This window comes from Canis lupus, chromosome 34 (assembly GCF_048164855.1).
Source record: "Canis lupus baileyi chromosome 34, mCanLup2.hap1, whole genome shotgun sequence".
NCBI classification, from domain to species: domain Eukaryota; kingdom Metazoa; phylum Chordata; class Mammalia; order Carnivora; family Canidae; genus Canis; species Canis lupus.
In genome coordinates, this window is record NC_132871.1 from 20,301,068 (window position 1) to 20,315,888 (window position 14,821).

General features: G+C 34.8%; 1 protein-coding gene across 2 annotated transcripts in view; it reads right to left on the reverse strand.

The window, feature by feature from the left end:
* SCN2A (sodium voltage-gated channel alpha subunit 2) overlaps window positions 1-14,821 on the reverse strand; it is a 134,902-nt gene that overhangs the window by 47,562 nt on the left and 72,519 nt on the right. For both annotated transcript variants that reach the window (XM_072811491.1, XM_072811492.1), the window contains exons 12-14: window positions 10,981-11,328; window positions 7,774-7,906; window positions 3,248-3,486 (exon numbers count right to left, since the gene is read on the reverse strand). In XM_072811491.1, the coding sequence (XP_072667592.1) occupies window positions 3,248-3,486; window positions 7,774-7,906; window positions 10,981-11,328 (720 nt within the window). The remainder of the gene's footprint in view (window positions 1-3,247; window positions 3,487-7,773; window positions 7,907-10,980; window positions 11,329-14,821) is intronic.

The window sequence follows — 14,821 nt, forward strand, 5'->3', positions numbered from 1 at the left end:
CATAGGAATCTCAAATTCAACAAGTCCAAAATTCACCTAAACACTTTCTCTGTACAACCTTTCTTCTCTTTTTGATACTCACTAATTCAGTAAATGAAATCATTCTCAAACATGGTGGCCATCTCAGAAACCTGAGACTCTTACTGACTTTTCCAAATACCTCTCGAATACTCTAGGTTAAAATTCACTAGGTATTACTAGTTTAATCTCCCTTTATTGTTGAGTAGAAATCCATTGTTTGAGTATTATACAGATATTTAGATATTATATAACACTGTTTATTTTCTTTCCAACAAATCTTTGCCACCCGAATCACATGTGCTGATCTTTTAATATATTTTATGCTTACATATGCTATAAACTCTTGTTTTAAACAATAAGTTGTCTTTTAAAGAAATTAAGATAAGGAAAAAAGACAGTCTTTTCTATTTACCCACATTTATTAATTTTGAATGACTGTCAGTCATTCCCAGCTTCACATATCATGCAATTTTTTATGTGATGTGATGTGTTGTAGAGAATTTTGATTCAGTTATTTTCTTCTGAAGAACACTAATTTTTGTTCTAGCAGGCAATTAGGTTATAGTTTGGCCACCTGGAACTTATGGTGGCTATGTTTTACACTTAATTAGGATAGAGCTATTTTGGTTTGTTCTTTGTTTTGGTTGAATTCTGGTTCTTTGACATACTCTTTACTCCCAAATGTAGCCCATTTGCAGTTTTAAAGAAATGCTCAAGGTGTTGGTCCAATTTTTCTATCTTGGTTGGCTTCGAATTTTTAACCCTGTTGGGAAGTATCCCTTTCTAACCTATATTTTGGAACTTTTTGTAAAGGATTGGTGTTAATTCTTTAACTATTTGATAAAGTTCACCAGTGAAACTATATGGGCTTAGGCTCTCCTTTGTGAGAATATTTTTTGATTACCAATCCAATTTTTACTATTTTTTTTTCAGATTTTCTATTAGTTCTTGACTCAGTGTATTTCAGTAGTTTGTTACTTCTAGGAATTTTTCCATTTCATCTAGCTTATCTAATTTGTTGGTGTACAATTATTGATAGCATTACTTATACTCTTCTATTTATGTATGATCTATAGTGATGTCCCTTTTTCATTTTCATAATTTGAGTTGTCTCTATTTTTTTTAATGGTAAGTCTAGCTAAAGATTTGTCATTTCTGTTGATCTTTTTAAAGAATCATCTTTTGGGTTGATTTCTCTAACATTTTCCTGTTCTCTATTTCATTTATTTCCACACAATGTTTTGTTATGTCCTTTCTTCTGCTAGCTAGGTGTTTAGCTTCCCCTTCTTTTGCTAGTTTCTTAAGGGAGAAGGTACTTGAGTTTTTTTGAAACTAAGGCATTTACAACATAAATTTAGCTCTAAGCACTTTGTAGCTGCTGCACTTCATAAGTGTCAATTTAGTGAGTTTTCATTTTCATTTATTTCAAAGTATTTTCTAATCTTTCTTGTAATTTTTTCTTTGATCCATTGTTATTTAGGAGTTTTTAAATTTTCACATATTTGTAAGCTTTCCAAGTTTATTTGTTATTGATTTCTAATTTCATTTCATTTCTGTCCATAAAGCACTTTGTATGATTTCAATCTTTTTAAGTTTATTGAGGCTTGTTTTAATAACCTGACATATAGCTTATCCTTGGAATATTTCATATGCACTTGAGAAGAATGTGAATCCTGTCTGTATATTTTCTACTATTCCATGATTCACTTCAAATGCAAATCTTCTTTTCCTTAACACATTAGACAGGTCTCACTTTCAATTACCTATTTGTTGTTTTTTTATTTCCAGCATCTATTCTCTCTTCTAGAAATGACAGACCTGATTTTTTTCTTTATAATTCCATTTATTTACTCTGTCTCCAGTGATAAGAAATGGTTCTGGTTTAGCCAAATAGGGCATTCTAACTTTAGAACCAGAGTAACTGACTGCCTTAGAAATGGTCCTATAACTCCGACCAGGCCAATAATCTTCAATTCTTAGACCTTTGTTAAAGTAACTAGTTAGGAAGCATAATCCTTTGCCTCAGGGAACTTACGTTGGTAAGATAAAAATTGGTGGAATGTTGCCATCAATAGAATACCCAGCAAGAGACAAAGGAAAAATATTGGGAAGAAGTAGGGTCAGAAAATGACTCCCAGTGACAGTCCTTGAGAACCAGAATCTAGACAGGTTAAAACCTGGAGCTATGTCCAAATGGATGTTAACTACTTGAGGTAATGAATTCTCTTTACTTTTGCTTAGGCCATTTGAGTTGCTTCTTAATACCAGCCTCCATAAAGTTCTCTTTCGCCCCTTATTAACTTTTTTTAGAGATAATGATGAAGAGGTTCCTATATAGGTGAAAATTTGGAATAGGTAATATTATTCTTTGCTACCCTACAGTTCTATGATTTCTGATCATAGTTTATAATAGTCTCTGCAAGAGTCTCTAATATAGTGTTCAGACTTTCCATTCCTCTGTCAATTTCTTATGGGCAGTTTCCCCAGTTGTAAAATACAATCATAGTATCTACTTTAGGACTCAATTTATGGCAACCTAGAGAGAGGGAACTCACATAAATTCCATTTCTCAAGTTGGGAGGTACATGAGAACTTAAGCCTCTTACATTGGTACCAATATATTTTTGTTGCCTGAATTTATTCATTTTGTTTCTCTGTATAAGATCACTTTCCTTTCTATCACTCTATCATATAACCAGTGAATGTCAATACAAATTTTTAAGTGAAAATGTATGCAAAAATTCATTATAAATTACTAAATTTACAGGAGAAATTGAAACAGAAATGATAATCTCTATGTGATGTTCCCTCCCCCAAAGAATCCATCTTCAGTGTTTATAAATGATATTTCAAAATGATCAAAACTGGCATATTTTGATAAAATTGGCATATTTTATAATTTGACAAATGTGGTCATGTCATTAATAATCTATTCTAAACACCTGAGAAATACATCAGAGTCTTGGTACCTTAGACTAATGTCCTCTATAACTCATAATAATCTTTCTAATCAAATTTAATTCTAAATTAAATTATACATAAAATCTTTCACTCTTTTGCACTGCTTAACTGCAGCGATATATTTTTGTTATTAAAAAAAAGGGATGCTAAACTTTTGCTGTCCAGGTACACAATTAACTCATATTTAACTTGAAGGTGATATAAAATTCATTAAGGCAATGAGGAACTCTATCAAGGGGGAAGAGGAATCCTCAGTGTGTCTTACCAGGTTCCCAACTGACAGCACACTGCTGAACTGCTCTGTCATAGGATAGTGCTCCATGGCCATAAACAGTGTATTTAGGACAATGCAGATGGTGATGGCCAGGTCAACAAACGGGTCCATTACAACCAGGTTGACGAGATGTTTCACCTTTAACCATGGTTTACAGCAGTCCCAAATCAAACACATGTTAGCAAATTTATACCAACAGGGTGGGCATTTCTGTCTGGATTCTTCAAGTTCTGGAAGAAAAAGGTTAGAATATTCATGAAAACTGCTTACTTTCTATTAAGTAGCATTTGGTTTAAATTGAAAGTGATATTTTTTTTTAGAAATCTAAAGTTGTCAAAAGGCATTATTGGGTTAATCTGATGGTAGAACAGGAAAACACCTATTATGGGTTAGCTTTCATGGGAAACATGGACACAGAAAGGCTAGTAAATTTCCCAAACCTATTTTGGCTAAATATAGTTTCCAAGATTCTATCTGCAATATTAAACTGTCTGAAAATTATCTTCAAGAATATCTGAAGCTAATGGGTAGAACTTGGGTTAAGCTCATCCGTGTTCCAGATAGACCAGATGCAAATAAATCATCAAAGAACCCCTTCCCAGGAGATGTCCTTAAACTTTTATCAGTCATGCTAAATCTGTTCTTTGATTAGATATGTGCTTTGAGTCTTTTAACAAGATAGCTGGTCAGTGTCACCAGTTTTAGTCAAAAAGTTTCCAATTAAGGTTTTTTAAATATAGGCTTGTATATTAAACTCAACAAGATTCCTTTCCTCTAAATTTCTTTATTTAGCTAGAGGGCAAAAAAGAAGAGAAAATATGCACCTTAAGAAACCAGGATACTCACTGTTAGCATAAATCTATGTTTCAATTGAGACTTATGTACTACTGGTAAAATATAAGAGGATTTTAGGTGGAGCATATGTAGAATTCATAAATTTTCATGGTAAGAATTTATTTTAATGCATTAAAATGTACATCTATAATACTGAAACTTTGATATAAAATTTCATATCATAATACATTTATTTAAGAAATAAATACAATGATTTCAAGAAGCATTTTAACTAAATAATAGGAGAGAGAAGACAATTGCATAGCTCTTTAAGGTGGTACTCAAAATCCTGAAACTTGGCAAATACTAGCAAAAATTTTTTAAAAATTAGGAAGTGGGAAATTACTATCGTCTTTGGTAAGATGATCTTTTAATCAACTCTTGAGTGGGAAAAGAATGCAGAATTGTTTTCTGCCTATATCATTGTTTCACACCTGATTACCTGCCCTGCCAAGTATGAGAACATCACTTCTTAGCACTAGAATAAACAGAAAGATTCTTTTCTTATTCATAGTATATTGGACTCTAGTCAGTTACCTTAGTATTACTAATGTAGCAACTGGAATATCCCTCCAAATCTGGTACAGTTCCCTAGAAGCTAAACTTTGTGGGAGAGAAAACAGCATATGGAATGGATAAGCACAAGAATAACTAATGATTTTGTGTTTTGCTGGTAAACATTCACTATCAACTAATGCTGTGCGTTCACCACTTCCTTGAAAGAAATCCATTAGAGATAGATTCTTCAATTGTCTCTTTAGATATTAAAATTCTTCCAGTGCACAGTTTCTTTTTTCTTTTTTTTATCTCTTTTTCTTATTATGTAATTTTGTAAATAATAAAGAATAGTTGAAGAGTAAATCAGATGAAAAATATAATATCAATCAATAGTTTTACAGCTCCTAAATTATGTCATGTTTATACTGAAGATAAAAAGATATCACTTACAGTAAATAATGAAAGAGAAATGAAATAATAACTCTTGGTCTGTGTACAGTCAGAATGAGTATTTTTAAAATGTGACCTGTCATTCAGCAGATAAAGAGAAGCAAACAGGAATTTAATAGAAAAAAAAAGAAAGAAAAAACAAACAAAAGTTCAAAAGGGAAAATTCAGCCAGTGTTGCTCATCTTGACACCAGGAAAAAGTGGAGCAAAGTTGTTTTAGTTCTAAAATAAAATCATTAAATTATTCATGCCAGAGAGAAAGGAAAAAGAGTCTTACATTTTTAAAACAAAACAAAGCACTCAGGAAAGAACGACAGCCATCTCTCCATTATTCCTGTGTGGATTATCTGCACTGAGATTCACTTACATCGTAGTTTAGACATTTTGCTGGGTCTCCTCAATTCCTCAGGTGTTTGTAACTTACCCTCCCACTATCCTTCCCAAGGATGTGACCAGGAAACATTTCTATATGGTTTTGCATTTAAACTGGAAAAGCAAACAATTCATTTTTGCTCATCTCCTATAGTTTCATTAAGTAGGAGGTTATTCATTATCCTGGACAATGGAGACTTGACTGTAGTTCAAAAGAAGGAAAACAAAAGATGCCAGCCAGCTGGATCAACAAGCCTGGTTCAAAAAGAAAAAGGGAAGGTAAACTAAACCATGATTAGACTTAGAAGAAAGGATCCTCAAATAAACAAATTATGTCAACCTAAAATCTTTCCACTGTTAGCAGGAACAAAAAAGGGAAGGATTATATTAAAGACAGCTCTAATATGCAAGTGCATGTGAATGAAATATTGCTAACAACCAACCCAGATGCCACGTTCAAAATTTTTATATATAATTGAACAAAGAAAAGTAAGGTTTGCATTTCATACAACCAATAAAAAACAGGATGAAAATGTTGCCATTGTCTCTCACAAAAGTATAAAGTCAAAAAGCTCTTCAGGTATTAAAACAAACACTCAGCCTCCTGCTTCCTAAGTCATACATATTTCTAGGACATCCTAGGCAACTCCCTTGAGACACATTTCAATGGAGAGCCAGGTGGGTACACTCATTCTGAACTCCATATCTTAATTAGTGGACAAGTCCAATCTTGTGGTGGATTGATGTTTTACAAGTAATTTCTCATGTTAGCTCAAACTTAATGGTATCATAAGTGCAAAGTAGGACTGTTGATTTAGACTTACCCTGTCTCCTTCTCTACTTCTTGCTTTAGGGAGCAGACATGCTGCTGACATCGGTAGCAGAACCACTGGCAGCTTCCTCTCAGTGGTTTTGCTATGGCAAGGAGCAGAAGACCAGAGAATCTTCAAAAGATTTACCTGGAGGGACAGGGAGGAGCAAGCTACTGGCAGCTGGGGGAGAAGAGGGAGTGCAAGCTAACGCAGGCGAGGTTGGGGAAGAACGTACTGAGTTTAATATTCCATAGAAATCAGGGAAAAGATTTCTGATACTGCATTAGGATATTATGAAAATTGGGTCTTATAATATTGACATGGCTGCAATAAATATTCAGCCATCTCCACTGTGGGTTTTTTCTGGATGTGACTTTTAGGCTTTTGGTACTAGTATTAGTATCAAAGAATCTTTGCATTCAGACGGGAAAAGAATTGTTCCAAGAATCCATCCAATGCTAAGAGAAACTATAACAATAAGAAAGGCATGTGCCCAATGCCTTCTCTTTCATTTGCCATCTTTCTTTTTCCTTTGACACATCTACACACACACACACACAACATACACACACACACAATCTGGGAGGGGGCAGAAAGAGGGGGGTTATAAAAGAGAAAAGGAGAGAAGGAAGAAGGAGGGCAAGGGGGGGAGGATAGAATATATTTTATATGAAAGTATTTTCCAAGTAGTTGAAGTTGATAGTTTACATTTATATTCACTTACAGTGTGGAAAGACACAAATGTGAATTAACAAAAACAAAGTAAAATGATAATAATGATAATATTTACTAACTGCCTTCTATGTTCCAGATTCATAAGATGTTTTATATATGATGTCTCAATTCTTACAACAACCTGATGCCTAGACCTCATTAGCATGAAAAAACCTGAAGTTTAGAGTCATAAACTAACACATTTAACATGTAGCAGAACCAAGAATTAATCACAGATCAAGCTGTCTCCAAAGTCTTTATTTTGGCATTATAAGATCCAGACTGCTAACCAATATGTTAACTACTCAGATAATACAATCTGCAACTAAAGAAAAGGCTGATATATTGTAAAACTCTGGTCAAAGAGAGGCAAGAATAGTTCGACAAAATTTTGAAAAATTTGCTTCAAAGAGGTTAATATCAAACCCTAATCCACATTTCCATTTATATTTCTGGTTAAATCAAAGGACTTTATAACTTATGTCTCAGGTAGTTAATACAATTCAAATGGGTTAGCATCATCATGAAAATAAACATTTACCATTACACTCCTTTCACTGTCATGCACACAACAAGCTTCAATAGTTTAGAATTTAATCTGTAAAAGCAGTATTCCAAGTATATCTTGAATTTGCAGTAGCTTCCTGGAGCCTATATAAAAATCTGAATGAGACAGTAGAATCTATGTTTTGTACGTGGACTTTACCTTTATCTGGTAAAAGACATAGTGCTGATGTGATATAAAGTCAGGAAGAAGTTTTTTGGAATTTATGAAAGTATTTTTTTCATCATTACCAAAGCACCACCAAGTAGCTCTGCTGTAAGACTTTTGACGTACCTTCCATGGTGTTGGTCAAAATACTGGCTAGACTCATTGCTCTTTGCCTTGTGGTAGGATCTTCCAGCAAATCCATGGAAACATGGTAAGAACTGGACCGTCTCTTTCTTAGTTCTGTTTCAGTAGTCGTGCCCTGAAAATAAAATTTCAGATAAAATAACTATCATTCTTAAGGGTAGCCAACCCCAAAGTGTTCCTATAACAGGTATTACTTAACTAAATGTCCACCAGATGAGAATAGCTCATTAAGGTATTGCTGGAATCAGCATGAAAGTGTTTGAAAGCCCATCAGATTCTCAGCCTTCACTGATGCCTGGGTTTGCAGTTAGGATGGACTTCAATTCCTCCATGGTGGAGCTTTTGGCTGGAGGGATCACGTCTACCATTGCATGGATACTCTTTTAGCATTTCAACCAATCCTACCTAGGACCTCAGACTGAAACCCATCATTCCTTGATTTTCTCTCAGGTTGAGTTATTAGATTGTTATAGACACTTATTCATGGTTTCATGTATGGAAAGAATTTTTAAGGCTTCCCTAATATGCATTAGTTAACAGTTCTCCTAAAATGTGAATTCAACTTGTAAAACGCTTTTGTTCATTACATATAGGTCACATTTCCTAAAATCCTTAATAATAAAAGCAAATATTAGTACTAATTTAAACTGTCTTACATTTACAAACTGACTCCACAAAACATCGACAAAACAAAACATCCTTGGTGCTGAAACTCTAATTTAAGGCAATAACACCGATTTGGGGAACTTTGATTTTTAACCATGATAAAGTGATTTGATAGTTTTCTATTCCAAAATAAACTCACCAAGATTTCAACATGGGCAGAAATTTACTCCTACTTTAGGAAATCAAACAAAGAAATTAATTATCACAGGAAGAAAGGGCAAAACTCAAGCATTTCAAATGCAGATCTGAGTGCTAATAACAAAAAAGAAATCATTTTTAGTTCTATGAGGATTCTCCCTATTTCTAAAAAGCAATGAGTCCTGTTCATCTACACTGACTTTATTGTGGAATGTGTAATTGACATTATTTTATCAACCTGCATACTTCTAATGCAGACATATTCAAAAGCAAAGTTTCCACTCAGTTGATATGATTGCCATTAATGGTGATAAACATCCATATAAATGCTATTTTCTGAGATACTCCTTATATGTATGCAAAGAAGTTGTGGATTTGTTTTTGTTTGTTCAACTAACACTCATCAAGATCAGCGATGCTCATATTTCATCACGTGTAAGTTTCATCACGGGAGGAATTTCCCTGACTTTGTTCTCTTCAGTCTTTTGGTCTAAGTAAGTCTTGCTTGTACTAGAAATCTCTTTTTTTTTTAACCATTTTATTGAAGAATGACTGACATGTAAAAAGCTGTGTATACTTAATGTACACAACATTAAGTACACTAATTAAGGCCACAAATATCTCTATCACCTTCCAAAGTTTCCTCCCATCCCCTTTATTTTTGTTGCTGTTATGATTTGTGATGAGAACATTTAACATAAAATCTACCATCTTAGCAAATTTTAAGTATATAATGCAGTATTGTCAACTATAGGCACTATGCTATGCAAATCTCCAGAACCTATTTATCTTGCTTAACAGAAACTTTGTACTCTTTGGCCATCAAACTCACAGAAGCAGAGAGCAGAATGGTGGTCACTAAGGGTTGGGGAGAGGGAAAATTTTTTAAGAAGCATCTCCGGGAATTCTGATGTAAGTAGTCTGAGGGTGAAGTATACTTTGAGAAACACTGGGTTAAAATGAAAATGTTTGCTTCCTTATCCATTTCTTACTCTCCATTTAAGAAAGTTAAAAAAAATTCAATGGAAGGCAATATTGCCGTATGCATAGAATGTAGGTTTAATACCCAGCATACTTGTGGTCAAATCTTAGTTCCACCATGCATGGGCCTCAGTTTCTTCCTCTGTAAAATGAGGATAATATCAGTAACTATGATAAAGGGTTGTAGTGAAGACTTACTGAACTAACACATGTAAAGTGTTCTGGGCAGGGTCTGGTACATAGTTAGCTATGGTTATTATAACAGAGAAGTTGACATCCCCTCACTACAAAATTATACTTTTTTTCACTATTTTATCTGACTCCAGGTACTTGGACTTTGGGAAAGTAGTGAAGAGAGGCCATGGGAAAAAAGTGATTAATGGTTATTTTTGTAACCTAGGAAAGAGGTAAGAAGCTCCTCTATTAGGTGAGAGAAAGCTGACTCTGTATGATTTTAATGTGGCTGAAAGAGCTTATCCAACTATAATAAATGGGATTGTATTTAAAAAATCATACAAAGAAGATTTCAATATGATTCGGCAGACTATAAAATACAACCAAATGGCACTGCTAGAATGTTTTTATGTTAGCCAATAAAATCTTATTTAATACCAAAGTTTAAAAGAACTTTATGTTTTACAAAGGAAAATGTCAAAATATATACCCCTGTAAGTATCTGCTATTTAGTTGAAACTCTTTCTTATATGCTTGATTTAGAGCCTGTTTACAAAAAGAAATCATGACTGTAATATGAAAACTGAAATCTGCTCTAAAAATTGCAATACATGACCCTACCAGGCACTTTGAGTGACTTCTTTACCACACAAACATATGATGGATGGGGTCGTTTGAGTGGGTGCTAAACATGTCACAACACTCTGACCGACAAAGAAAAAGAATGTGGCATCGAAGGATTTAGATGTCTTTAGTAATAGTATGTAACTTCAAGAGGAAGTATCAAATCCTCCTTTCAAAGAAACAGTGGTGATAAGATCCTTAACTTGTGTATTTAAATTTCTTGCATTTCATTTGGTTATCTTAATTAAACATTATGTTTGATAAATTGTTGCTGTGCTTTTGGACAAGTTTCATACCCTGAGGCCTTTAAGGATATTTTTTTCTTCTTCCCGTATAATGATTCTAATTAGATTCTATGAGAGCCAATCTAAATTTTTAAATAATTTGTAGAAGCATCTAAATAGAACAATTTGACAACGTAAGCTCCTGGACTGAGCCAACCCCAGCAAAAGATTTAGCCAACGTAAGCTCCTGGACTGAGCCAACCCCAGCAAAAGATTTAACCCCAGCAAAAGATTTAATTCCTGGATATGGAAATCAAAAAACACCACCTCCTGTGCCAGCCACAGGTCCCTTCCCAACAGTGACAGTTTTCAATGGCCTCACCTCCGGAAGGAGCTGTCCAGCTGGAGACGTGAGGGCAGAAGGGCCCCCAACCAGCGAGACGACCCCGTTGCAATCCACTGCACTGTGCATCTTTCCATTCACCGGCAGGATGGGGATCACCCTGGAGGCCCGGCTGGCCTGGCTGACATTGCTATGACGCCGCTCTCCATGTCTGTGTGGCACAAACAGAGAGTCTCTCCGGCTGTCATTGTCTTCAAAGGTGCTGTGCTCATCATCAGCAAAGTCGTTCTCAGAGCCAATATCCTTTGTTCGGCCTCTGAAACTGAAAAGGCTCGCCCTACTGTTGCGTCTTGGAGAGAAAAGGGAGCCACGGATGCTCAATAAAGACTGAATAATAAGAAAGCAAACAAAACACAGATGAACAGAATTAAGAGCAGTTATCTTCAAAAATATGAGACTTGACTCATTGTTTCAGATTTGTTGACTTACCTAAAGATAAGTCATGGGACAAGTTGGAACTTGGGGCAACTGCTGGCGGTATTCAGGCACTCTCTACCAGCTTCCCCTTTTCTGTTCTGCTTTCCCTTTTTCTCCCTTCCTTCATTTTTTTTTTGTAATTTTCTGTCCTTTTCTTACATTTTACACATGCTAGATAGTCACAAGCACCCTTCAACATTATTTTGTCCCAATGTTGGCACCTAGAACAGAATTTTTTGCTAGACACTATTCTAGAAGCTAATCTCATTTAAAGTGCCAATGGAAAGCATCTAAACACACACCTACATTTAGATCCTTTGAAGCCAAAAATATACCCAGTAAGAGCTCACTGGTGACCACACCCTAATGCAAATCTTAACACAGAGGACAATAAAATCAATCTTGCTAGTAGGCCTGTTTAATTATAGTACAAGGAGCAGCTTCTCCCCCTTCCCTTTGCATATTTTATAATGTCTTCATGAATAAATTAAATAAATCAAGCTGAGAGAACTGTATGATTCATTCCCTGATTTTCACTTTTTCAGATTTCTTGAAAGAAATCTGAAAAGCACCATATTCACAAAAGTCTGGTTTTCACTAAGTATTTGGTCACAATCATGACACAGATTTCTAAATGGCCACATTGTCACTGCCACCATGTAGTTTTCCTTGATTCTTAAGCACAGCAGCATTGAACACAGTGAATCACTTCCTGTTTATACTGATTTACTTTTCTATCTTCACTGTAGTAAACACTTTCTTGCTTGTCTGATACCCATTTCTCTTTCATCTTTCAACAGTAACCTGACTATCCTTTACAAATGATCCTCAGTCAAGACTATGACCCAGGCCTAGCCAGCAAGTGCATTCCATACCCTAGGCCGTAGAGAATCATTTAAAGATGGGCAGGGGACCCTGCTTGGTCCATTGGCAGCCACCGTTGTCTTTTACAATCGTTGAGAAAGAGGTGCATTTTTAATTGGCGTTGCTGAGAATATTGAATATAACTTTGAAGTTGCAGTGGCACCTTGCCACTCCTTTGGAGGAACCTGGGCTTGAAATATGGAGAAACACTTGGCCATAATAACATGTTTTGAGCCTTTAAATCCAACCATACCTAAAGCTACTCACAGAGGTTATTTATCTGACCTAATCAGTTCTCTCTCTCTCTTTTTTTTTTTTTTACATAAGTTGGCTGGAGTTGGATTTCTATGATTATTAATAGAAAGAACAGTAATTTTATCACTTAAATGTTATTAGTTTGATCTTTTTCTTGCCAAAAGATTTAAAGCTAACTAAAATTATTTTGTACCTACATATGTTTTATATTTACTGAACAACAAGTATGCTTTCAATTTTCTTTTTGGCTAAAGAATATTTTTCCTCAATAATTCATATAAACATCTATAAAACATTTGTAAGCTTTAAACACTATCTTATGTTATGGGATCTTATTCATTATTTAAAGAAAGAGGGACATTTAAAGAGACTGATCTACTCTCCTAAGAGAAGTTCCTTCTTTTCCTGTTCCCATTTTTTTTTATCTTATTACCAACTTCACTAGTAAGATTCCTTCTTTTCTTTTATTGTTTTCCATATAAGTAATTATTTTTATGTCTCTCTTAGACTACCCAATTTCTTTCATCTCATTGTTCTTCACATGGGACTTTGAATAAGCTATAAAACATAAGAGTTACAAGATTTGTGACTTACTGGCTATCATTAGCTCAAAAAGGCAGGCAATAAATGCTTGGTAATAAGAAATAAGGTAAGAAACTATATGTATGCACTACATATAGTGGATACATATAGTTAACTACAAGTACTCCACTTAATTAGAGCCAGTAGAAGGCTTGGAGGGAAATAAATTATAAAACTGCACACAAGGTTTCTCTAGTTCAAAGGTGAATTATGCCATACAAGAGCACAGTTTACATGAGACAACTGAATGAAAAATGATTGTGCCCCATCTGTTAACATCAACTTCTATTGCTTACATTAATTATATAAATCCATAACAATGAAATCCTGCACCATATATAAAAGATGGTCAATAAGAAAAATCTGCCACAACAAATGAATCTCTAAAAAGCAAAACTCCTGCTTTATTATAAATAGGGAGTGAACTAATAACTTAAGGAGCTTGACTTATAAAAGTTTCAAAATAAAATATCCAGGGACACCTAGATGACTCGGTTAGTTGAGTGTCCATCCTTGGTTTTGGCTCAAGTCATGATCTCAGGGTCATGGGATTGAGCCCTGCATCAGGCTCCGCACTCAGCATGGAGTCTGCTTGAGATTCTCTCTCCCTCTCCCTCTACCCCTCCCCGACCCCTCCCCCTGCTTGCATGTGCTCTTTCTCTCTATCTAAAGTAAATTTTAAAAATCTTCTTAAAAATAAAATATCCAGATTTTCTTGAGACTTGATTAGACTGTGCTCTTGACTTCCTTCTCTCCCATCTCCCACACTAAGAAGTCAAATTGAAGTCTAAGAAATATTTCATACAATCTACCTACTCTACTGAGAAAATTATAATTTTGCAATAAAACTTCCATTATATATATATATATTTTTTTTTAAATAGAAATGGTTACCAACACAATTAATTGCCTTTCCATCATGTCTCCACAAAACAATAGTTTTTAATACTTTGTGGTCTTGGACTTTAAAAAAACCTAACAATGAACCCTTTCATCGCTATACCTTAAAAACCTCTACCTTCCTTGATATTTTCCCTATAACTTCCAGGGACTTGGAAAGTGGAATTAGTATAAACTTAGGGTTCTCTCCCTCCCCTCTCCCTGCCTTTCTCTTTCTCTCCCTCTTCCTCTTTCTCTCTCCTTCTCCATCTTCTTAGCAATTTATCTATTTACCAGACAAAAGGAGAGTTTTTCACTTCTTTAAAATACAGATACCACTTAAGAAACTAATATCAATCTGAGCCAGATGTTGCATGCTGTATAAGTCAGTAATCACTTATCAAGCCCCAGTAGCCAGCAAATAAAGTTGCAAAGATGACAGTACTGGGGAAATGTTATATCTGTGAGAAAATTTGCAGAAAGAAGTAGGTCAGAACTTAACCTTTTCAGGCTTCACTATTTCCTCTGGAATTAGTTCTATTGGATTTGAACTGAAGCAAATTGAAGAGACTCTTTGTGGCACCTGGTGATCTGCAGTTTCAAATTTAGGCCATTTTACCTTTAGTAACCTACCTTCCTTCTCCCCCCCCCCCTCCACCCCTCCTCCCTTCTTCCTTTCCTTCCTTTTCAACATGACCAATGCTGTAAAAAGGGGATTTGATTTTTAAGGAATTCACGTTTATTAAGATTAATGTCTCCACTAATTAAATCATAATGATTGTGACAAAAACGTGAATAAGTATAAAATGTGGAATTAAAAACA